Genomic DNA, 26,194 nt, shown 5'->3' with positions numbered 1-26,194 from the left:
GGGAGAGTGAGAGAGGCCACTTTTTATGGCTGAAGAATAAAACTAGACTTTTTGTATGCGCCGAGGACTTCAAGAGCGGCCGAGCTTTTTACTGCCAGTGAGTATAAAACCCCCCCGTGTCGGGACGCGCCTGCGCGCCTACGTCACAGCCGTGACGCCTTTTGTTGCACTCGCGTGGGGCTTTTAGCACCGACATGCTAACAGAGAAGCTAACAGATGTGGTTTTATTTTAGGCTGAGGAGTGTGGAAAAGCTGAATATTGGGAGGGAAGTCAGAGAGGAGAGAGTGTGAGTGGGTATTAAAGGGGAAGCGGCGCCAGTGTGGACGTTAATTTCCCCCTGTGGGGCGACATATTTTTAGATCCTGACATAACAGGTGATCATCTGAGACACATGATGGTGTCAGCCCGATCCAGACTCATCCCAGTCCTCACTCCATGTCTCTTATTCAGACTGCGAGGAAAAGCAGAAGCAGGAGAAAAGAGGAAGGCGATCTGCGGTCAGAAAGAGGAAAGTTATGGACACATTAGTTGTACTCGTTTCCTCCATGGTCACGGTTGTAAACACACACACGTGTTCCCAGGAGAACAGAGAGAGCTTATCATCCTCCCAGTCACACTCATCAGGCTCTCTGACTGCTTTCCATTCAGGGTAAACAGCTGATTTCAGCCATGGTCAATACTGTGCTGATAACTCTGAGCCTTTAAAACCACTATCGACAAGTATATATTTGAACTGGATGATGTTTTGTGTAGAGAAAAAAATCTACAGAAGTTAAATCACTTCTCAGTCCAAAAATTAAACAAATTATGGAACTTGAATTATTTACTATATCAATGTCTATATATGTAAGATGTGGGTGTAAGGTGTTTACAATGTAATGTATAATGTCCAATTCATAGCATAGTTATGGGTGATGTATGATAATCAGATAGGTGTAATGATTTATTATGTGTAGGTAATACCAACAGGAAAAATCAATTGACTTCTCCATTCTCAGACACTGATGGAAAAACCACATTACATTTACAACTTCAGTTTTTTTGGGAAAGTTTTTTTTGTTTTAATTGATGATTTGAATCTCCCTTCTGCTGTTGCTAAAAATAACTATAAATTCATCACAATGTTGTGGGTTTGATTCCTCATCTCTTGTTGAATCCCTTTTCAAGACAATTTAAAACTTTTGACGCTGCAGACAACATGAACCAAATTGATCCATTTTTTTATCCAATATTACAAATTTTCAACAGTGTAATAACATAAAAAAAAGCCAGGTCACAAAATAAACTGTAGCACAAAAAGAAAACACATTGTCCTGAAACAGTTTTGGGGAAATCGAATCAAGTTATACTTGATAATTCTTTATCAATTGTCTCCTGTTTTGTTGAAATACTGAATAAGAAAAAAGAGGAGATAATGAGGTGGACTTGATCTGATTGTTCACTTGCACATTTTGACTTTGGGGTTCAGGAAGATCTGAGTTTCATATCAAAAACCTTTTAACTGGATATTTCCTCAGTTCTGACCTGTAAAGCCTTTGACTTCCTGCTTTGTCCCCTCTTGTCTGCCAGGCCATGGAGGAGATCAGCAGTGTTGCTGTGCTCATCTCGCAGTCGTCCTCCCCGACTCCGCCAGCGCTGCGACCTCAGAGCCACAGCCCCCAATCTGCAGGAGAAGACCCGTCACAGAGCTCCCAGCAGAGACATGCCAGCGACTCTCTGGTCCAGGTCATCGAGAAGCTCAGTAAGATCGTGGAGAAGCGGCCTCAGCGCCGCTGTGCCTTCCTGAGCCAGAAGAGAGGGATGCAGTTGGAGGAGGAGCCCCGAGGCAGCGGCGAAGCGTCCTCCTGCAAAAGGGCAAAGAGGAACTATAGGGACACCGACAGCCCTGTTTCTCCGCCTGCGTCAGGGGACAGCAACAACAACAACATCCCGCCCTCGGTGACGGATGTGGCAGGAAGCCCCGACCAGCGGCGGACGGTGACGTGCTACCAGTGCAGCCTCTGCCCCTATCTGTCCCAGACGCTGCCCCTGCTCCGGGAGCACCTGAAGCAGCACAACGAGCACCACAGCGACCTGATCCTCATGTGCTCCGAGTGCCACTTCACCTCCAGAGACCACCGGCAGCTGGAGGCTCACGTCCGCCTGCACTTCGACCATGCAGGCCACCTCGGGGGTGGTCCGGACTCTTTAAAGAAGCAGGATGGGTTCTGGACGGGCTTCCACTGCGCTCTAGGAGCCGAGGAGATCAAGAAGTCCGCTGACACCCTGAAGGAGCTGCCGGAGAAGAAGAAGTGGTACAGTTACGAGGAGTACGGTCTGTACCGCTGCCTGATCTGCAGCTACGTGTGCAGCCAGCAGAGGATGCTCAAAACCCACGCCTGGAAGCACGCCGGCCTCGTCGACTGCTCCTACCCCATCTTCGAGGACGAAGACGAAGGTTTCCCCAAGAGGGATGCAGCAGCAGCAGCAGCAGCAGCTGTCAACAGTGCTGCCAGCAGAGAGGAGATAGTGGTTCTGTCCCCGGTTCTTCAAGAGAAGAACCTGCAGAAGCTCCCCGCTGCCTTCAAGCTGCAGCTCTGTGTGCCTGTGACCGTCGACGACAAACAAGATGCCTCGAATCTCCACGTCTCCAATCTCAGCCAAAGCCCGAAAGCAGCAGCAGCAGCAGAAGAGGAGGTAGAGGAGGAAGAGGAGGAGGAGGAGGAGGAACAACAACATACATACCCTATCAAAGACATGGCCTCTGAGGAGCCGGCAGTGGAGGTGCAGGTGAAAACGGAAGCAGAGGTGGAGGCGGAGGTGGACGACAGCTTACTGTCGTCGGCTCAGAAGATTATCAACAGCAGTCCCAACAGCGCCGGACACATCAACGTGATCGTTGAGCGCCTCCCTTCAGCTGAGGATTCAATCATGACCACCAACCCTCTCCTCCTCGTCCCGGAGGACCGAGAGAAGAGCTTGTTGGCTGTAAAGGAGGACGAGCAGGAGTTTATCGGAGCTACCAAAGAGGAACACCAGAGCCAGACGTCGGCAGCGGATATCAAATTATCAAAAAGTAACGATTCATCAAGCGATGAGAACGTTCCCCCGGCCGGTCGGAAGAGGACGCACTCGGAGTCACTGCGCCTTCACTCGCTGGCTGCCGAAGCCCTGGTTGCCATGCCGATGAGGACAACAGAGCTTCCCACCACCAGCTCTAAGGCGAGTATGAAGAGCGTCGTCACGCAGGCGCAGAGCCACAGCACGGTCCAGAAGACGAGCGAGGCGGGGACGGCAGCCGCTCTGCTGGACCTGGAGCTTCAGGGTGACGACAGGGAGGAGGATCTAGGACCTCTGGCTTATGTCGAAGGAGATGAAGAAGGCCCCGCAGCTAAGGCAGGCATCAGCCTCTCTCTGCTCACCGTCATTGAACGACTCAGAGAGCGCTCGGACCAGAACGCCTCGGACGAAGACATCCTGAAAGAGCTTCAGGACAACGCTCAGTTCCACAACGGCGCCGTGGCCGGGGTGGTGGCGGGGGGCGGGGGAGGGGGCTACGTGGAGGGGGTGGTGGGCTCCGCCGAGAGCGGGCTGGTGGATTACTTCCCTGGCAGCGAGAGGCCGTACCATTGCCGGCTGTGCCGCTACAGCAGCGGCAACAAGGGCTACATCAAGCAGCACCTCCGGGTGCACAAGCAGAGGGAACCGTACCAGTGTCCCATCTGTGAGCACATCGCCTCGGACAGCAAGGACCTGGAGAACCACATGATCCACCACTGCAAGAGCCGCATGTACCAGTGCAAACAGTGTCCACACGCCTTCCACTACAAGGTGAGCTCACTCCCACTCCTCCATCCACACACTCACAGTCCAGTGGTTTTAGTACCATTCTTTAGACGAGAGGTGTCAGACATTTTCGTTCAGGAGCCACATACAGCCCGGGTGTCGGTGTCACGTTGTGTCGCTACTCTGAAGAAATTTGTTGAAGAGTCAATGCTTTCCTGGAAATTTGTACAATTTTCTTGGTGTTCTCGCAGGCCGGTTTCACACCAGTTTCGGCCCGACTGGCTTTATGCTTGAAAGCTCTGACCTAGACCAACAAATCTGACCAATGTTTCTCAAAGCTGAGAAGACTCTCTAACATAATCTGTCCTGTACGGTTCACAACATCATCTTTAGGAAATCTTATTTTAATACGATCTTAGAGATGCAGAATGCAAATTGTTCAAAAGTCCTTAATGACTGCATTGAATATTGGAAATTTTGTTATTAATCAGTATTTTTATTATCAAAGATTCATTTACAGGTGGAATCTTGTTTTCTCCTTAAAAATGGAATGTTACCGTAATTTCAGGACTATAAGGCACTACGTTTTTCACATGCTTTGAACCCTGCGGCTTGAACATTGACGTTGCTAATTTATTGATTTTTAAGGGTTAACGAGCTTCATACCGCCAATACATTTAGCCTCAACACATCAAATCAACGAAATTGCCAAACAGGTGAACCAATTAAATTGTTTTATATTGGTGCGGTTGAATTACCGGTAAATCCAAAGCAATCACACTAAATTCTTTAGATCAGTCCTTCAGCGCTTTCTGTGTAGATATCCCATACCCTGGGTGAGGCGTTCAGGTGCATCACGTAACTCTGACCCGCTGCACTCCATGGCTGACCAATCGTCGTCCTCAGAATCACAATCAGCAAATAACTGATAAAATACTTTATCAACAAAGATAAAACCCTCAGGGTTTGTGTATTTTTGCTGTAACCTCATCCCCTTTTAAATAATTTTTGGGGACATCTTTTTTTTTCTCTATTTTATGCAACGAGCTGAAGCCTAAAGTATCAGATGGAGGGTTTGGACTGCAGAGGCAGTTTGATGATGCTGGCAAAGGATGAAGCTATTGATTCGTCTTGTATCAGGGGAGTCCACGGCCCATCTGCAGCAGAGATGATGAAGTTCCTCATAATATCCTGCAGATGTGGGGTTTGGGCCGAGAGCGAGCTAATTGCGCAGGGCTTGGGTCGGAGCCAGAGGTGGCGTTAGAGAGTCGGAGGGTGTATTAAACCTGCAGCTGGGCAGGAACCAATTATCATCTTCCTGTGTGTTTCATCTGCTCCAGAGTCAGCTGAGGAGCCACGAAAGAGAGCAGCACAGCGACGTCGGCGACATGGCGGCGCTCACAGCCGTCACCGAAACTGTGACCATTGTGGAGGAGAGCGAGCAGATCACAGGTGAACGCCGTCACGTTCTGTCACTAGTAAAGCATTTTGACACAAACGGGCTGCATCATATGTCCGTTTAGAATTTGGTCCAAGAAGGGAAAAAGCACGTCATTTCCCACAAAAGCTATTTCCCACATTGAGTGTATAGTATATTTATCACAAATCATATCGCAATGACAATCATCAATGTTGTTATGTCATGTCTCATTGATATCATGCAGTCTGAATAAAATTTAAATCGTCTGTTGGTGTCATAAGCTGCACTTGTTGAAAGACTTCAAGTGGATCGCTTTTGTGCTTTCGTTTCAGAAAACGTTCACAATTACTCTTCAACATTTTGAAAACGATGTAAAAAAAGACAAGCAAAATGCAATGGAAGCTTTCAGATTTCAAGTGTTGCGTAAAACGAGGCCTGAGATGTTGCGTGTGTCTCGCCTCACAGCAAGAAGGATGTGGGTTGATCAGCCCAGGGCCTTTCTGTGTGGCGTTTGCATGTTCTCCCCGTGTGTGCGTGGGTTTCCGCCGGTCCAAAAACATGCATGTGAGGTGACACTGAACGGCCCCTAGTTGTGAATGTGAGTGTGTGGGTGTTTGACAGTCTATATGTTTGCGCTGTGACACGCTGGCGACTGTCCAGGGTGTACCCTGCCCTCGCCCCGCGACCCTGAACAGAATAAACGAGACAGGAGATGGGAATGTGATCGTTTATCTTTTTCATCTCAGCCTTAACGACTGAACTAAAGGATGGACTTGGTCTGGGTCTGACCATCCGATTCAGAAAGAATTGTTTTATTTGGACTCTCGGAGCCAGTTCAGGTGGTTCAATCTGATTAGGTTTACCAGACTGGTACTGAGGTTTATCAGAGAGAGCACAAGGAAAAGACTGAATCACAATTCTTGAAGATTCATCTGAGATTTAAATGTGGCAGGAAAGAGCTCAATGAATCTCACGAGGGTTTGATCCCTCGGACAGCACAGCTCACTTTGGTTTTTTGCAAAGTCAGCGAACGTCTTCCAAGTAAAATGGCAGACCTGCCGTCTACACCAACTGATTAAAACTGAAGTCTTTGGCATTTTAGTTTCAGAAAAGTTTGACATTGTTTGGATAATGAGCACAGTGCTCATAAAAGTGGAGTTTTCCCTGTCCACGTGGACGGTACGTTTCAAGACTTCCTGTGTGATATTCTGCTTAAAAATCTTGACATCAGATGTTAGCAGGTATCAAACTGAGTCGTTTTTGCACTTTCCCTAAGAGCATTTTTTTTTTTTAAATCTGATTTGGCGTCTCAGCAGAATGCAGCTCGCAGAAAGTGTACAAGTGCGACGTGTGCAGCTACACCAGCTCGACGTACGTCGGCGTGAGGAACCACCGCAGGATTCACAACTCGGACAAGCCTTATCGGTGAGTGTCAGACGTCGGTGCACTTCTCATCCAGACGGGGGTCGGGGGGGGGGGGGTTGTGTTATACTCGGGCTATGTTTACACAAAACCTTTCAAGTGAAGACCCGTTGATTTTGCTTTTTGTTTCTGAAAAGTTTCACATTTACACGGCAATGGTTTGAAAACTGTGAAAACGCAGAAAACAATGTAGTTTTCATGTTGGGCCACTAGTTGACGCTGTTTGTTTTTATAATGAAATCACACACATTTAGCAGAGAGCAATAAGCTGTAAACATTAACAGTGGGAGAACACGGACACTCTAGTGGACAGACGACCAAGTTGGATTCTTACTACTTGGTACTGTCAACTGTGTCACCAAGTATTTCACCATTTTAGTGCCGCTCAGCTTGAAATTTGCCAGGAAAACCTGTCCGTTGTCCGCGTCCGGCAGGTTGTCCTCTCATTAAGGTGTGTTGACAGATAAATATGTGTCCGAGTTATTTCCAGGCATTGATAAAGCTCCGAAGGTGAAGTAAACGGCTCCGCAACGTGGCGAATGGCGTATAAATAGCACGACCCAACAAAGCGACAATGAAATATGTTGCCAACACGCAACATTAATTTTTTTATCAGACGAGGTGCCGTCACTTGAAACGTTGTCGTGTAAACGGGTCCAGAGTCGGAGCGTTTTCAAAAAGTTCCACATTGGAAGTTGTTTAAAAAAAAGTTGTGATTTCAGTGGCTCAGAGGAGTGTTGTAGTGCAAACTGATCCCCAAAACACAATAAAAAAATTTCCATTTTCACTTGTAAACATTGTCGTGCAAACAGGAACTCAGCTTCTCAGTCCGGAAGAGTCCATCTAACGGCCTTACGAAATGCTTTCGCAAACTCACTTGCAGTCGTATAGGAGTTCATTAAGGACTGTTTTACTATCGGAAGCTTCAGGAAGCTTTATAACAGCATGCAAATCAACTCCAGCAGCAAAGCCTCAAGTCGTACGTCGCTCATTACGGAGTTTGCAGGTGTGTCCTAAAGCCGTCAGCTGAATGAGAAAAAGATTCCCCAATCATTGGTACGTAAAAAAAAAGAAATCAAAAATCCTCACGTACTCCCTGGCTTCACAATATTCCCACAAGAGGAGCGCGCCGCGGCCGGTTTCCCTGATTTTTATTCCGCTGGAATGTGGCGCTGCAAAACAAAGGGGCCTTTTTATTTGTCACTCACGGTGAGCTCCGTGGAGGAAAGTGGAAACTCCACTCCTCCGGTAATAATCTGGACTTTGTGTCATCGCTGAGGACTGTCAGTCACATATCAGAGGAGCCTTTTCTGTTCCTCCCAGAGGAGAAATGAAAGCAAACTGGCTTATAACACAACCTGAGCAAGTGAAGATAAGAAACACAGCAGGAAGATCCAGCAATTTGTTCTGAGCTTCTGATTTTCTGTCTAAAAACAGTTACGAAAGAGGTCTGACAAAAGAAACGAGCTATAAATCTGAGCCCGTTTTAAATTTACCATTAAGATCCACATTACAACATGTTTGCTATCCTTTTTCTGATGCACAGTATCATTTTTACTTGAAATTTGCTTTGTAATCCACAAAGCAAATCTCTTTTTGGAGACTTTTTTTTCATTTGAGGGAACGTTTACAGAGAATAGCCAACAGTTTCACTTGCTCTTCCTTCACTTGAAAGTCATAATGAAGAATCTTCTGAGGTACTGTAGCTGTTTTCTGTTATCACTTCCTACTATAAGTCTCATTATCGGTCAAACTACTAAAACAGTGTGAAAGCGGACATATACTGCTGCGTCTGCAGCATCGGGCAGTGCGTAGCCTCTCCACAGTCCTCTCGTGCTGGAAGTTCTGTGTCAAGGTTATATTTGCCGCAACGTAGTTTACCACTATAACACAAGGGGGCATAGAAGAATCGGTCAAAACCGCATGAAACTCCTTGGCAGTATGACGCTACGCAAAGCCTTTCATGTGGCGTACGATGGTGTATTATAGTCTGGAGAATACGTTAAATGTCGATTCTTTGTTCACGTCCTTGCTTGCTGTGTTCATACTTTAAGTGATGTGACTTCTGGTCTTATTGATTTATTCTCTGGAATAAATGACTGTAGGTCAAACACAATACTGCCACCTTGTGGCCAAATTGGGGGAACACGGGACTGGAAACCCTCCTCAGAGACTTTAGCGACTAATTAAGAAACAAGGAAGACTTTGTCCATTATTTTGAACATAGAGCCAATTAGTTTTAACAGACTTCCAGTCAGTCGATAATAAAGTCAGAATGTAAGAAATTCCAAGAAGATGGTGACTAATTCGTCAAGAGCACACGCCTCATGGAGTCATGGAGTGAAATAGCAAATGTGAATTCAGCTCAGCCACCAGTCAGACTGATGAAAGAAAAATATTTTGTCTCTGATTGAGATTGATGATTAAGGGAATTGGAGAGAAGTTGATGCTGTAGAGAAACATGAAGGGAAGGAAATCGGTCAATAACAAAGCCTTGTTGAATCACCTCTCCACAGATTCGTATTATTTTATGGCAATCTTTTGTTTACTGCTACACCGGTTTGGTTATTTCATCTTTTCTGGAAGTCATTTATAGAAAAGATTTGAATCAAAGTTTACCATTTTCACTCCGAACGTCATACTGAATGCTTTAAAAGCTGTTCGACACACACCTCACATCTGTTTCGGGATGTAACTTGTTTTTAGTTACTTTACATGGATTGAATCTGTAAATAATAATTTTTGTCACAAAGTGGGTTAAACAGTTCAAGGTTAAAGTCTGGTTTGAAATGTTCCTGAGAAGTATGTTTCACGACTTAGCAGTGCGGCCAAATGTTTCAGGAGACCAACGTGACTTTAAAAGTTCAGTTGGATGGTTATGAAGAATTAAAACAAGTTTTTTAACTAACAGATTACACAATACTGGAGCTACTTTTTCCAAAGTGTTAAACAAAATCCCTGTTAAAAAGTGATTTCAAGCTTTCTTCATTTGGTGATAGCATTGTTTAATTTCACAGGTTTCAGTTGAATCCTGACAATAACTATTAGTTCACCATCACATGTGACACCATAAAGTGATATTTCATTGTCTAAATTAGATTCTGTGCAAGTTTTAGGATCAATTCCACTCATTCTCCTCTGAACATTCGAGCTCTTGTTTATGCTTCAAGTCGAACTCCGAACAATCAATGTCTCAAATTTCTATGTAAGAGGTACGAGTTTTCAAGAAAGCATAAGATATGTTCCTTCAAGCTAAATGTAACCGATTTTTATGCTTTTATCCATTAAGTTTCCTGGAATCAGTCAGTATCAGACGTCAAGTCTGTTTTCTGCAGTGAGGCCGAATTCTTTTCAGATGAGATGTGCTTGACACTTCCACCACTAGATGGCACTACCAGCCTTCTAATGTTGTGACCAGCAACTGCAGGGTGTGTGTGTGTGTGTGTGTGTGTGTGTGTGTGTGTGTGTGTGTGTGTGTGTGTGTGTGTGTGTGTGTGTGTGTGTGTGTGTGTGTGTGTGTGTGTGTGTGTGTGTGTGTGTGTGTGTGTGTGTGTGTGTGTGTGTGTGTGTGTGTGTGTGTGTGTGTGTGTGTGTGTGTGTGTGTGTGTAACAAACATCGTCCCTCGTGTTAACTCGGAGCACATGTTTGTGTCAGCTTTTTTATTTATTTATTTTTTTTAATACTCAAAGTCAAATGGAAAAAGACACGTTGTGTCCTCATGGTGGAAAAGGTCGGGTCGTTTCAAATTGCAGCTTCCAGACGGGAGCGATATCCACCGTGTGTGAGCGAGAGATCGTTCAAACTGTCAATTCAGTTATCTACAAGGATGACACCCAGAACTATGTAAAATATGTTCTTTGCAGCGTTTAAATCCAGTTTTAACAATAACTGTTTATGTGACTGTCTGTTCAGTGATTAACAACATTTTTTTTATTTGCAGACCTCTGATCACCTAATCCACGGCATTTTATGAAAAGCTTGGAAAACGTTTAGCTTTGAAACTTGGGAAATAATGATGTAGTACTATCGCTGCTTCCGATATATATCAATAAATAGATTAAAAATAAATAAAAAAAGATTTTAAAAAAGCACTTGATAGAATAGATTTATATACAAGAGTTAAATACACGAGTTTAAAAAAAATGTATATATTATAAATTAGGAACCAAGGCTAGAATAAAACGAAAATATTTACAAAAGTGTCTACGTGTGTGTGTACGTGTGTGTGTGTGTGTGTGTTTTGAATGGTGGTTTGGGACGGTGCACCCCCACCAGTGATGGTTTTGGGGGGTGGGGGGGTCATTTGTAGTTGACCAGCATTAATGTCTTTTGGGAGAGGTAGTGTGGTCCCACTGATTTTCTCAGCCGCCCTCACAGCCCGCTGCAGGTTCCTCCTGTCCTTTGGCAGTGCAGCAGGTGAACCACACCGTGCAGCAGTTGGTCACTAGGCTCTCGATGGTGCTTCTATAAAAGTTCACCAACAGCAGTTGAGGGAGGTGAGCCTGACTTAGCTTCCTGGGGAAGTAAAGTCTCTCTTGTGCCTTCCCCACCTGGTGGGAGATGTTCTTGGTCCAGGTGAGGTCAGCAGAGATGTGCACACCAAGGAACTTGAAGCTCTCCACCCTCTATACCTCCTCTCTTTTGATGCAGAGGGCAGAGTGCCCCATGCATGTGGATCGTCTCAAATCGATGACCAGTTCTTTGGCTTGCTGGTGTTCAGGTCCAGGTTGTTGCTGAGACACCACCCTGCAAAGTGCTGGACCTCCTCCCTCGAGGCTTACACATGGCTGTTCGTTATTGGTCCAAGAAAGGTGGTGTCGTCTGCAAACTTGACGATGGTGTTGGTGGTGTGGATGGGGGTGCAGTCGTAGGTGAAGAGGAAGATACTGAGGACACACTCCTGGGGTGTTCCTGTGTTCAGGATGAGAGTGGAGGATGTGTGGTCTCCCATCCTGATGTTCTGGGGTCTGATGCTCAGGAAGTCCAGTATCCATGCATGTCGTGAGTTGCCCAGGTCGCCCAGTTTCACTGTCAGTTTGTGTGAAATGAAAGTGTTGAAGGCCGAGCTGAATTCCACAAATAGCCTCATTATGTACATGTTCTTGTGGTCCAGGTGGGTAAAGGCTGTGTGTAGAGCTGCCATCACAGCATCGTGTTCCATCATCCTCCCTTTATTTTGACCCGAGAGCACGACACGAGAGAGTGGACTGTGGTAACTTATGACGTCGTCTTCGTCCTGTCATTAGTGGCTCACGGAGCAGCTATGACAAATTTTAAGAGTACTGTACCCGTATCTACACAGTGGAAAGGTGAGCCGTGTGCTGTCATCCAGAGACGGAGAATTCACTTTATGAATGCAGACGCGAGTCCCAGCCAGTAAGCTCGTGCCAGCCACCATGCTAACACCCGGGAGTGGGTGAAGCAGAGCACCCAGCTGTTCCTACAGCTTCAATGTTGTGGAAGGTTTTGAATCTCATTATATGAAATAAAACAAGATGAAATCCTTTCAAACTTGTTATTCTTTATTACAACTCTGAGCTTACACAGTGAGACATGTGGACAACTCTGCACTCACTCATCTTCTACATCAGAGATTATGTTTCTTTAAAGTTACATGTTGCTGCACAACATCCACAACAGTCCTGCCTCTCTTCTTTATGTTCAGAACGTTGTTGTTTCGGCTGCTTTCCCCTCATTATCCAGTTGTTGCGACAGCTCTGTACGGCGCATGTAATGCTAGCCGCGGTTAGCCAGGGAGCAGCGACAAACACGGTCAGCTACGGATCACCGGATCAGCCACACACACAGCCAGCCGCGGTTAGCCGCGGTTAGCCACTCAGCGCAGACGGACAAAGTTAGCCATGGCTAGCTACGTAGCACTGGAGCGTCAAACCAGACAGCTTGCCGCGGCTCGACACGGTGCGCCGATCCAGACACAGCCAGCTGTCAGGCCACAGAGCATCCATCCTCATGAGCGATATTTAAAACTCTTAATTCAGAGATAGATTGTCAATCCCATTCACCGTCCAGAACGAGCCGCTACTATGAGCAACTACAACGCGACAGTAGTCCCACCCACCGGAAGTTGTTTGACAAAATTATGCAATATTGCGGCGCCCTACTTTTGGCGCCAAATAAGATCAATACAGCTGTGATCACTACCGATGTAAACACAAATAGAACTTTCTACCCTGCAACATCATGTAATCATGTCCGGGGACCGGTGAGTGTCTTTATCGGTGGCATTTGTACATATAAACACAGAGTCCTCCTCTGCTCTTAACGGAGTCCGCTGTCCTGTCCGCTCTGAAGACGACGCGGCCAGCACCCGAGGGTTTTGTCCAACCAGGTCTCTGAGATGATCATCACACAGTAATCCACCCCGTGTGAGGTGACATGCAGTTGTAACGCGTCCAACTTGTTGTCTAGCGACCAGGCGTTTGGTGGGTGGAGCTAGCGGCAGTCTGGTTGGTGCAGGTGAAAGTTGCTTCATGTAGTTGCGCATTGCCCCAGTAGAGAGATTAGATGTTGACGTCTCTTCAATTTCCTGAACTGCTATGATGCCTCTGTTGCTCTGATTAGTGGCAGGTGGACACATGACCGTTTTCCTGCACCTTGTTCGTGAATAAACCTCTAAGCTGATTTGTCTGCAGCCAACTAGTTGTGTGCATCGCTTATTAAAAAAACCAAAACTACCTTCGGCAGCAGTTAGAGTCGGTCTGTCGAGTCCAACTACACGGTTCAGTCGTCAGTTGTTACCTTGAGTAGGGAATGACCACCCATGATCCCAATGACCTCGTCTTCTTATTCAAACCATTTTGAAAAGATACTGATTAAAGCAGAGAAAAGCTGCAGCTTAAAGAGACACTTCGACTCAGGTCGTCTCCATCACAATGCGGTTCCACTCAAACTCTTCAGAAAAGGTGTCCTGCTTTTCTGACATTTCCTGAACAAAGTGAGCTCTCAATGAAACGAGAAAGTAATCAGGAGATTAATTACGAGGATGATCATTAATCGCAGGACCAAACTGAATGCCACCCTGTAAAGGTCGACTTTCAGATCCCACCGTCTGATTTTCTCAAACTTGATATCGATTTGGCCCTGTGCTCACACACACACGATGCACGTTTACAATCTGATATCATTAACGGAAAGATTTTCATCTGAGTGGATCAATGAGGACTTCAGCGTGGGCTGCACGAGTTAGAACCAGCACTTTGTTCCTCTTTTTCCTTTTTGGCTCTGAGCTCCAGCACTTTGGACCAGAAATGAAAGAGTTTTGGGCTAAAGTGCTGACTTTGAGCTTCCACTACAGCGCGGGAGGATAATGACAGGGCTTCGGCTCTGCACTGTTCGACACCCAGGCTGGATGTAAACATCCTCCGATGAAAGGTGGAACTCTGCGCTTCACTGTCCTACACACACACAAAAGTGAACACAACATTGTGCCACTTGTAGAGCTGCTTTAGATCGCGGTGGATGTTAATGTTTCACCATAAAGTTCTCAGTTTCATGCTTTTACTTCATGTTTAATCATGTCATTAACACAAGCTGCACAGTGAAGTGTTGCTCCAGTTTGTGAAACCTTAACTCTCTTTGTCGTGTAGCAGTACAACATGAAAGCAAAGCAGACGGTGGATTGAAAAATACTTCTTTTTTTTTCTCTCCACTTTTCCATCCACGGAGTGCAGAAATGTCCATTATCACTGAGATACGTTGCATTACAGGAACTAGAAGCTCCATTATCATTCCATTTCCCTCAAATCTCCTGTGAAGAATTTCCATCCAAACCTTGTCCTTGACTGTACTGTAGCAGAGCGTTAAATCATATTTATTTTTCCAGGTGAGATACTTCTTTAGTTGGTTGTAAGACCCAGCTGGAGTGATGGTAATTATTTTTCTGTCTATGCATAGCTATTCCTTCCTAAGTCTGACATGATTTTACAGCTGACTCACCTGTCATACCTGGAATGTTCTGACAATGGGGAGGACTGTTTGTTTCTCTTGATGCATCGAAGAACAAATGCTGTTAGCCATTAGTAAATGCATCTGTTTTTGATGGCATTAACTTCCAAGTAGCTGTGCAGCAGTCTACCTTTTATTCAGTATTGGGGTCACTGAGGTAGAGAGAGCAGGGGCTATTTATGGGAGAGTGACACAGGTTGACTGGCAAAGTCACGCCATTGGACTGCAGGGTGCCCACTGGCTTTTGGTGTTGCAGTATTTGGCAGACAAAGGCAACATAGATAGGCACAATTGTTAAGCTGAAGGCCAAATACTGACAGTTATTCCCCCATTGGTCAGCTGAAGGCCGCTTGGTGACAAATCTGCGCCATTGGTCAGCTTAATGTTGTGGTCCTGACTCAGGAATTGAAATCACTCATCTAAAAGCTGGAAGCAAACTCACAAAGTATTAAAATTATTGGCCAAACTAATAGTGTAAACAGACAACAATATGCCATTGGTCAGCTGAGTGCTCCATCATTAACAACTATATTTTTCCCCATCCGTGTGCTGATGCTCCGTTTGTGAGCTGAATGTCTCCTATTCAGTGAGGATCAAAGTGAGCTGGAGGCCAGGCTCTGACTCAGTGTTATAACACTGTTCAACTTAATTTTTCTTAAAAACATCCGTTTCACATCAAGTGGGTGAACTAGTGAAAGGACAGAGGGATGAGTAAATGAGGCTTGAAAGGCCCTGCTGATAGAAAGTCCAATGTGGAGAGTGAGAATGAAATCCAGCAGCAGCAACGTCATGATGTTGTCCTGTGAGAATCCACAAAGGAGGAAGTGTCTTTAAATTGATTTGAATCCCCCTCCAGCAAGGCCCTGGTATTTACCAGTTTACCACAACAAGCCTCAGGCAAATAAATGTATTTGTTATGATCCTCGTGCAGCGTGAATCACAAACTACCCATAAGACAATCAGAATTTGGACGTTTTCCAGCTCGTTGTCTGAAGTTCTGCCTTCACATGAGAGCAAGTGTAAGATGTTTCATGGCTTTATGTGTTTGGGGGATTGCGTTTCATCCAAACAAAGTGAAGTTAAACTATTGCATTTAGTTGAAGCAGTGTGCCAGGAGACTAAAAGTTTTTATTTTTTGCTGTTAATTTGTTTTAATGCTGTGCAAATGGGAAAGAGTAGAGCACCGCTTCTGTTTGCAGACCTTGTACAGTTCCCTTTATTTATTTATTTATTTTTGCCTTCAAGCAACTACAAAGCCAGTTTTGTCTTCCAAGTGCAACAAAGTAGAAAACACTGTGATTTATTCTTTTTCTTGAAGTGGCAATTTCCTCTCTGCTTTTGCTGAAAATCCCTTATCTCCCCCCGGGCTCCGACCGAGGAGAAAAAGCAACCCTCTGTCCTTAAACGTTAGACCTGACGTCCTCTCATGCGCTTGCCGTCCGCCAGGTGCTGCAGCTGCGACTTCGCCACCACCAACATGAACAGCTTGAAGAGCCACATGAGGAGGCACCCTCAGGAGCACCAGGCCGTGCAGCTGCTGGAGCAGTACAGGTGAGCTCCCGACGGACACCGAGTCCAGACCTCCGCTGGGTTCAAAGCCCAGCACTCGGACAGGCTTCAGAAACCAGCTCCTGATTGCCATTTTAGCTGACGGTGGGTGGAGAAGGTAAACGACTGCGAGCACTCTCAAAAAGCTGAAGCGTCCTCAGCTTTAAGCGGGGCGCTGATTGCTGATTTGCATCTCGCTCGGCACTCGTGTTCAGTACCTGCAGAGCTTCGTGTTTCCGTACAGTGATGAGGCCTCAGACTGTCTCATCAAGTATCGCTGAAGAGATTCAGCTCAGCACTTCACCTGAGAGACAGCTCGCCTCTAGATTAGAAGAGCAGATATTTAGACTTTTAAGTCATTTTTTTTGTCTAAATTCGGTCAGACCTCTGTGGATTTGATCTCCGCTGCGTGCGTTTCAAGCATCGCCCTTCATACTCCCACGAAGCTCTCATGTTGGCGTGGTTGTTAAGCATTACTTCCAGTAGAGGGCAGTGACATTTAAGTTAGTGAAATATAGGTTTTACATGAAGACGCATCATTTTGGTGTTTTCGTTTCAGAAAAGTTTTGCGTTTTCATGACAGTACTTTGGTATTTTTCGTTCACATGGAAATGACAAACACTGTGTAGTTTTCAGGAAAGCTAGTTCTAATTGTTCATCTACGAAGCATGTGCACAAGTACTAGTTACTACAGCCGTGGTGCACATACACAGTAGCTATGTTTCACAAAGGTCGTGTTTTGCTCCGTTTCAATGGAGACGGAATCGCAGCGTTTTCAAAAAGTTGTGTTTTCATTAGCTCCATGCACTGTTGTTGTGTAAACGGACCCCCAAAAAACTACAAAGGTTTTTCTGTTGTCACATGAAAACGTCGTGTGAACGGGGCGCTAAAATCTCAAAAGCAGGACACTGCTTTTCTTTGTCTCGATCGTAAGGTGAGGCATTGTTGATAAGTTTGTATCCACTTACACACATTTGCAGTCTTTCCTCAAAGGTACTGTCATTTCCGTTGTTTTCCAAGTTCTGTTGCCTTCTTTGTTCTTTTCTCTGGTCTCACATGAGCAGTACAGCTCAACACTACCCCCACAGGTCATCAGTAGTATTACTCCATTTGTTACAAATCCGTGAGCTCCCTGAAAATGTATTAATTTATGCAGTAACTAATGCGAAAGTCCAACAGAAAGCTCCATCTTTGTATGAAGCAAAAAGCTAATCGTGGCCATAAATTCTGATGAGTGAAAATTACTCATCTTATTCTCAGTGTTTATCTGAACCAGTGAAGGATTTCAAACATTACCAACACCAAGAGGTAATAACCGGGTAGCTTTATGTCGCAGTGTACTGGGAACGATCCCAGTTTACAACGTGCATCCATCATTCAGCAAATATACAGTCAAACTCATCTACATGTGTGGTCATACATAATCGATTTGAGATAAGACTTGAGGAGAGAGATTGTTTAGGGCCTGTCCACACGAGAACGCCATTTCACGCACCAATTTTTGGTCAGTCATCAAGACACACATCTGTGGAAAATGATGATGTCATCACTCCCCTCTCGCCCCCATCGCTGTCTGCGATCTCACCTAATAACCACAACAATCACAGACTAGAGGCTCCGGGTCGAGCTACAGAAGCTACTGATACAGGCCGGAGGAGGAGCAGGACTATAGGCCTATATAACTCAGAGTTATATACAGGTCTAAGAGCAGGAGTTGACTGCTTTAATTCTATGTTCTCTGTGTCTTTTTTTGAATTTTTTCCATCCCTGGACATTGTGTTGCGCTGTGTTCATAGTGATGTGTGGACAGGTTTTTTTTTGTTTGTTTTTGGAGAATGCCGTGAAAAAAAAAGATCGATTTGACTCGTGAGAACGGGTCCTTAGAATAGAGAATTAAAAGTTAATTGTTTTGACTTACCTGACGTCAGTCAAAGAGTGGGTGTTTTTGACTGCCGCAATAGTATATTAAATGGATTTTATAGGTTTAATTGTGGTTTTAGCTGATTCAATTCATATTCTTTCTCCACAATTCATGTTGATTACAACATTGATTCAATATATAATAATATAATAAATTAGCATCCAAGACAAGGTAGGAAATACCTGGCTTTTCAGTAATTGATGATAATCTCTGATATCAAACCAATTAGTCATCTGCATCCTTTCACCTGAACTTCAAAGTGAAACAATGCAGAAAACAACAGAATTTTCCTTCCATTTCATTCAGGTAGCAAACATTAAAAGCCTGAAAGAAAAAAGCATTTAGAGGTCCAATACTGAAAAGAGAGGGTTCGTTTTCTATCCGACTAGAAAACAAAACTGATAAATCCGCAGCACTGGAGTCTAATCAAATTACTGCCTTTTAAATCTTTTAAAGGAATAAGAAATGGCAGTATCAATATTTTACTGCTTTTTTATTTATTTTTTTCTTCAATAGAAAGGTAAAAACAATCAAACTGACAGCAAATACTTTAAATATAATCAAGTCTCTGAAACAAATAACCAGCGACACTCTTAAGCAGTTTGAGCTCACAGACCTTGTTTGTACAGTTCTTGTTAAAGAGATTTTCAGTCCCGGTGTCGTTTCTCTCGACGAAGTGACACCGGACCTGCTGTTGGAGGAGTGTTTAAAAGAGGGTGTATGGATGTGTGGGTGTGCGTGGTCAGTCCGCCACTGAACGTCTCAGGATAAACAGCTTCTGCTGCTTCATAATGGTCTTCACTTTGTTTACTGTATTGATCTGGACTGATATCATTGTTAACTTTGTGTGTTATGGAAGAATTCAATCAGTCGTTTCGGAGTGTGCTCCAACAAAGTAAATGATCACTCACAGTACAAACAGTGCCGGACAGTAATATCAATAAAATCTAAGGCACACATTCTGAAGTCCAAGGTGAGTCTATTTGGGATAGTGAAAGTCTGACAGCCAAATCTGATGTCTAGTGGTTCTACTCCACATATTAGTAAGAGCTCATTTACACAACATTTTCAAGTGACGTGTGTGTGTGTGTGTGTGTGTGTGTGTGTGTGTGTGTGTGTGTGTGTGTGTGTGTGTGTGTGTGTGTGTGTGTGTGTGTGTGTGTGTGTGTGTGTGTGTGTGTGTGTGTGTGTGTGTGTGTGTGTGTGTGTGTGTGTGTGTGTGTGTGTGTGTGTGTGTGTCTCTCCATGAAACTTTTCTGAAACAAAAATTCAAAAACAATGCAGTTTCACTTTGCGTAAACGGGGCTTTAAATTGAAAATTGGAGCACTACACTAATAAAAACAGCATTTTAAAAACAAATAAACTGTTACTGTGGGACAGCTCATCTTTCTGCAAAAGGAGACTCAAACTTGCCATTTGCTAAAAGTACAGAGATTTACTTCCACCTCTCAGCATAAGACTACAGGGGATCTGCCAATCGGGAGTGAAAGTGACAGCTTGCACTTAAAGCTGAGGGTAACAACACCTCAATATATATCTAATACAGTTTTGTTTATGAACAACCACAAAAAAAAGATTCACAAAAATAAATAACACAATGAAACAAAAAACAATCAAAACAACTATTTTGAGTAAACTTCATCAGAATACACAGCTCATATATAACATCAACATTGTACACAGTTTTGAAATCCAAGAAAAAGACCGTTTTGTGTGACAGCTTGATTGTCTGAAAATATACAATGTCCAAAACTGACCACAAAGAAGACATTGCTGTGGGAGAAGGGTGATGGGACACGCCCGTGTCTCATTTAGGGACTAATCACCTCCCTTCCCTCCCCGACGGCTGCATGTGGATGAATGGAGCAGGAGAGACAATGGGGAGGGAAGCAGCAGGAGAGCACGCCGCAGTGCAGAGTGGGCGGTGTAGCCTGAAAGAGAACAGCAGGGCAGAGTGTGTGTTGGAATGGTGTTTAATAAAGTGGTGAAAGGTGAAGCCCATTCCATCCTGCACAGCCGAAAGCAGCGTTGGATAGCTGATGGAGGACACGGCCTGGGAGCAGCAGGAACAGAGCGATAAGCTGACGGTGCCTGGAATCTCTCCTGAGCCAGACGGAGAGGTGGACCCAGTGCAGTGTTGAATATGGATCCTGGGGTCCATTTTCCACTGCGGAATATGGATCCCCCCTATAGAATATGGATCCCCCCCTTAGGAATATGGATCCCCCCACAAAGAGTTTCTTATATTAAATGCACTTGACGAGGAAATGGATCTTAATCACTCGGAAATGGTTGATTCCAAATCTGTCATTTCATTGTTTTAATACGAAATGAAATCTTCTTGACCCCTATATAGAATGTGTATAATATAATCTATGCCCATTTCCTATGGCACTGAATCTGTACCCCTTTTATTTAATATATATTACAGTACCTGGGTAGATTTTTTTTATGGCCCAGGATATGTACTTCCCTACTGTATATAAAATGTGTATTATGGTACCACTTAGGTCCATTTTCTATGGCACAGGCTCTGTACCCCTTGTATTGAATGTATATCAAAGTAAACAAGTCAATTTTCTATGGCATTGTAAATGTGTCACTTCTACCTGCACCATCAGGCATTGCCATGTTTTTGAAGAACGTGTGAGCACGTTCTTCAAAAACATGGCAATGCCTGATGAACGTGTGAGCACTTCAAACCCGTTTTTACTCTTTTTATTTTAATTATTATAAAGTAGTTATTCACTACCTATTGTATTTTGTCATTTATGTTTGTATTTATTATTGTGGTTAAAAATTAACAACATTTCAGTGCAAATATTAAGAGGGTCCATAATCCGCTGCGGAAAATAGACCCTGGGGTCCATTTTCAATGTTATATCGACTGCTGGAGAGTCTGCAGTCCCGGGGGGGGGGGGATCAATCCCCCCTCCACTCACTGGACTCCACTCGGCTTGTGGCCGCCTGCTCCTGCTGCTTCCTTCCCCAGAGTCTCCCCTGCTTCTTTTATCCCCACCCTGCCGTGGTGGAGGAGAGGGAGGTAATCAGCCCCTAGATAAGGCACGGGTGTGACCCATCACCTCACCTCCTACAATTATCTTCAACTATTCAATTAATGTTTGCTTAATTTGACCCCTTGAGTTTACACTGTTTTAGTCTTCGGAGCGTCACAAGGGCGAATCACACAAGCATGGTGTTTCCTCTCCTGGCTCATCGTGTGCGCGTGCGTGCGTGTTTTATTTCTCTTTTTAAAGTATGTGAAGCACTTTGGGTCACAACAATTGTATTAAAAGTGCTATACAGATAAAGTTTGATTTTTGTTTAGGAGAAAGTTTCAACATTTTCATTACAGATTTTTTTTTAAATTACTTTAGATATTTATTTTAGAGTTGTTGATGTTTTTTATAGGTTACAAAATTAATGTTTCATGGTTCATCTCATTGGAGAACAAACTGAGCTGATCGTGGTCCCTAAACTGAAAAGAGTTTGACCCCGTTTGAATGAATACGTTATGATATTGAATATTTTAGGCCCCACATGGAGAGTCTGCTGCAGTTATTGAATTCAGAGGAATTATTCTCAGAATGCAGTGTGTGAAACTAACTACAGTGACGCTCACAAAGTTGTGTTCTGTTGTCAAAGGGTACTGAATGATGGAATTAATGCTCTGTGAAATGTTGACGGGTCTAATAAATGGCCTCCAGATTTTCTTTGACACTTTGTGGGTGATTGGTCTTTTGTTTTGTTACGTCGGATTTCATTCAAGGCATCAGTCAGAAAACATTTCAGCAACACAATTGCTTCTTGTCAGGACAGAAGTCTGAAACACAGACTGTGGAGAAGGTGTACCACGCTCAATTTTAAACACACCATAACCACCTGTCAAGAAAGCTGAGGTGAAATCAGGACGTGTCTGTCCTGTCTAAAAATAACAGCTTTGTTGTAGCATTTGGAGAAAACGATCATTTTTCTGGGGGGGGGCAGAAACGCTCCATGTAGACACACACAGTCATTGGTCTGTGGCCATGTACTTATTACTCAGTAGTTTCCTTATAACAAAGGTTGATGACTACGTCCATCTCACCAAGTGTTCAAATTAAGAAGTACGATACACATGCAGACCGGTTAAAAATGTCAACCAGGCCACAATTGACCCGGAGACCATAGTTTGGACTGAAGCAAGAACAGCTGTGGAGGAAAACGGCGTCGTGAAGACTCTTGTCAGTCCTGATCCAACACCAGACCGAGACCCCATTAACACCACAACGGTGGTCCGAGCCACTTCAAAGTGCAGCTTTTTGCAAACTCTCCCGACTCCATCTCCGTGGAAACGGGGTGAAACGCAATTTCTTCTGCACATGCTCGGTAGATGGACAATAAGAACACTGTTTCCTCCAGATTGTTCTCTGTGTGTGCGTGGTTGCTCGATGTTCCAAAATGAAGGGTTATTACATGAACTCTCACAGGAGGAAGTGTGCTTGACTTCTTTACCCTTAATGACACTCGCCCGGAGCTTTTGAGTGCTTCTTAAACGTCTAATCCATAATACTTCTAATTTTGACAAATGACTTCAGCAGTGTGCTGTAAATCCTATTTCCTGCCCTCCAACTCTTTGTCTCTGTCTCTCGAGCTCAGCCTTCCCCGTGGAGTGTGCGGTCGGGATGATTCCTCTTGATAGAAAGTCGTGGAAGGATTAGCGGAACCACAGTACACATATTAAATCAACTTCCACTTGATCCGCTCTCAGTGTGGCTGTGCCCCGCTCTCCTGCTCCTCCTCCTCTTTATTTATTTATCGCTGTTATTCCCTCCTCCAGGTGCTCCCTCTGCGGCTACGTGTGCAGTCATCCCCCCTCGCTCAAGTCCCACATGTGGAAGCACGCCGGGGACCAGAACTACAACTACGAGCAGGTGAACAAAGCCATCAACGAGGCCATCTCCCAGAGCAGCCGGTGAGTTCCTCCCAGGACGTGTGTCCATGTCGGCAGACCTCAGAGTTTCAACTAGTGACAGGAAACATTTACAAGGGTCTTGAATCAGGATGTCATCTGAAGTATATGATGAATACTTTTGAGCTGGTTTGTGGGACGGATGATGAGGGTTCACGCGATTGGACAGCTCCTGCCAAATTCACAACATGAAGGAATTTTCCCCGTCAGACACCTGGAAACGCATCAAACACGCCTCAACCAACTTTTGAAGTGATCGACACGGTCGAGGCTGATCTTTGTAATCCTTTGGCACTTTTTGGGAGTCTGGTCTCTGTTATCAAATCTCTTCAGTGTGGTGGACACAACAAAACACAGCCCCAAGCGGAGACATCAGTGATGCTGCCATGAAAGTTTCAGTGTTTTAGCCCAAGAAAAGCTCCCCTACCAACTCCACACCTCCATTTCCTCTGTTTATTCCTTCAATAGCTGCAGCTGTCGTCATCGCCCGAGCGTCCACTGATGCTCCAAATGCATTCTTCTCCGGCATGAAGCACGAGCTCACTTATAAAGTTACTGAGAAAGTTTTCCCAACTCTCCGCTGTTTCCATCGTTGTTTACCAGTGAGCCGCGCCGCTCCTGTCTGTCCTGGTGCGTGGCGGTATTATCATTACAGCACTGAGTGCGTGTCCTCATGCTGATTCACTACCCACTCACACGGAGACGGCTCCACGGTGCGCCGGCAGTTCAAACCCTCCACGGGAGACTTTACTCTGTGATGTCGGTTTGCCAAAAAACGCTTTGGGACCGTCCATTAGTTTCCCCAGCAAACACGGTCACCAAATGTGGCTTTCAATCCCAGTTTTTTTTTTTATATTTTGTTTGCAAGACTTATTCATGTGGCCTTTCAGTGATCACTCATTGTTCCAATGCTTTGACGCTAACGAGCTCTGAAAACTGCTGCACTAATTTCGCTTTCTCCAGCTTCACTGTTTCCCTTAAAAAGAACCAAACATTCATAGACAAAAGACTCCGATCCACTGTAATCTGCAGAAGCAGAGCCAATGCGGTAATCTGAGTATTTCAAAGGTAAATGCTTCGATCTGTAGCATTTTGAGAGTAAAATTTGAACGTTGTTTAGCTGAGTTCAACGGGAAAATAGTTTTATTCATTTGCTAGTTTCCCTCCTTGAGAGAAATGACCAGCGTGCTGATAAAAGAGTTAAGAACAGATAACATAAATGCAGAAAAAAGAAAAGTTACGCGTGATTTTTGTAGCTCATTAGAAAAGCTACACCAGAGAACTGCAATCTTCAGTGTTTGAGGACCAAATGAGATCAATTCTTAGGAATCATGGTGCTGCCCTCTGCCTCAGCTAATCAGTGGCCCTGTCCTCTGCTGATGTCACATTTTCCGCTCCACTCAGCTCACTTGGAACCATGGTCAAGTAGTTTTTTAGAAAAGTACCTGGTATCAGGTACTAACATGGAATGGAAAAGCCTACAAGTTGAGTCGGGTCCAGTAGGTGCGAGTGGAAATGCGTCATTAGTGGCTTTTCTTGAAGGTTCTCGATGTTCTTGTGCTAAAGTTCCCCGCCTGTGACTCTGTTCCCTCAGAGCTTCCCAGAAGCTGCCGGCGGTGCTGGAGCCGGTAGCAGAGCGCCCGGCAGCCCCCCGTTCAGAGGACAGACCCAGGGGTCCGGTGGACGAGCCGCTCTCTCCAACACCTGCAACCAAAGACGGGCTGGCAGCCGACGGCTCCTGCGGCGTCCCCGCGGACCCCCCGCAGTGGTCCGCCGAGTCCCCGAGCCCCCAGGAGACAGACGCCGCCCCGCCGCTGCCCCAGAGTCGCCCCCACACGGCCCCGCTGGTGCCCCCTGGGCCCGGCATGGAGTACTGCGTGCTCCTGTTCTGCTGCTGCATCTGTAGTTTGGAGTTCACCAGCAAGGAGCGACTGATGGAGCACATGAAGGAACACGAGGGCGACATCATCAGCATCATACTGAGCCGGGAGCAGCAGGCCCAGACCGCAGAGTGACCCCCCCCCCCCCCGGGGGGTGGGAGGCTGACGGAGGACATACAGTCTCTATGCTAGCTGACAGGGGGCGCCTCCGCCGTCAAAAAAGTGTGTGGGGGGGGGGGGCATGTCGACTTTCGCAGGGGGTGGGTGCATCCCCGCTTGCCTCAGGGAGGGGGATTATCCTCGCTCAGAGAGGAGGATGTGTCCACTCTCGGAAGTGGGGGTATGTCCCCGCTTAAAGTGGGGACATGCCCCCACTCCCAGAAGGGGACGCTTCTGCGCTAAGTGAGGGTGGGACTCGTCTACCCCGTCTTCAGCCACCCCCCCCCGGAGAAGACGTTAAGGTTTCCTCAGAGCGTCCGCTAATCCGTTAAATATTTGTGTTCAATAATTTCACGTTGTTGAATTTGACCTCGGACCCAAGTTCCTGGACGACACAGGGAAGTTTATACCTCAAGAGAAACACAATCCCTCTGCCCAAACGAGCCGGGGAAGAAATCACAATCTGCTCCACTTTAATTCATTTAAAAGTAACTGTAAGGCAGCTCTTTTATTGCTACTGTAATATTTAATGTATTTAATCCGACACGGCTAACAGACGTACAAACTCGTCACTGCCTCGATCGAGCGTCACAGCTTGAACTTCATCTTATATTTAACACTTTATCTTTATGCATGTTAGCTTCCGTTATGCAAGTTTAAATTGGAATATTTGTTGTTGGTTTTTTTTTCCATGTTATTGTTCATAATAAGTGTCTTCACCAGTAATTTCAATAGTTGAATCGTTCATGAAGTAGCTTGTTTCAGGGGGAAGAGAAGGTGGAGAGAGAAATGGGAATGAGGATTGGTGTGCCGGCGAGCGAGGGATTAGCACGTGGACAAAAAGGGAAACTAGCATAGCCGAAGCTCTTATTTTCACTAAACGGTGCCTGTGTGTCCGACGGAAGGAACATGCTCACAATGCTCCAGACTCTTCTGATCGTGGTGCTTCTATTTATACAACTCATCCCGTTTCATCTTGTACATAGTTCTATTTTTATGAGCTTTTAATGTGTTTTTTAAACCGTTGCACCTTTCAGTGTCACGCCAAGGCAGTGCAGTACCCACGAAACATGAAGCTCAGCTGGACGCTGGCAAAAATAACATTTGTAAGAAGTTTTTGTTTGTTTTTATTTTCCCAAATAAAGACTAATTTCTAAGAC

The 26,194-nt window shown here is 45.1% G+C and overlaps 1 protein-coding gene across 3 annotated transcripts; it reads left to right on the top strand.

Moving 5' to 3' along the window:
• On the top strand, positions 1-26,194 carry znf507 (zinc finger protein 507). 3 transcript variants are annotated; one of them, XM_080458136.1, is made up of 7 exons: positions 1-97; positions 1,571-3,811; positions 5,107-5,218; positions 6,503-6,611; positions 16,021-16,125; positions 22,864-22,998; positions 24,590-26,194. In XM_080458136.1, the coding sequence occupies exons 1-7, from the start codon at positions 56-58 to the stop codon at positions 25,008-25,010; spliced, it is 3,165 nt and encodes a 1,054-aa protein (XP_080314262.1). In that variant the 5' UTR covers positions 1-55; the 3' UTR covers positions 25,011-26,194. The 3 variants fall into 3 exon arrangements, with proteins under 3 accessions (XP_080314262.1, XP_080314261.1, XP_080314263.1); XM_080458135.1 differs by having other exon boundaries at positions 6,500-6,611; XM_080458137.1 differs by lacking the exon at positions 1-97 and adding an exon at positions 478-498 and having other exon boundaries at positions 6,500-6,611.

The sequence above is a fragment of the Lipophrys pholis genome (assembly GCF_963383615.2).
Source record: "Lipophrys pholis genome assembly, chromosome: 2".
Lineage (NCBI taxonomy): Eukaryota > Metazoa > Chordata > Actinopteri > Blenniiformes > Blenniidae > Lipophrys > Lipophrys pholis.
This window is presented reverse-complemented; position numbering and strand designations above follow the sequence as displayed.

What these genes read in the sequence shown, in the direction of transcription:
- znf507 (XM_080458135.1), top strand. Translation starts at nt 56, where the DNA reads ATGCGCCGAGGACTTCAAGAGCGGCCGAGCTTTTTACTGCCA. An exon ending in GGCCGAGCTTTTTACTGCCA is followed by an intron (nt 98 to 1,570) that starts GTGAGTATAAAA and finishes CTTGTCTGCCAG; the next exon opens with GCCATGGAGGAGATCAGCAG. An exon ending in AACTCGGACAAGCCTTATCG is followed by an intron (nt 6,612 to 16,020) that starts GTGAGTGTCAGA and finishes GCCGTCCGCCAG; the next exon opens with GTGCTGCAGCTGCGACTTCG.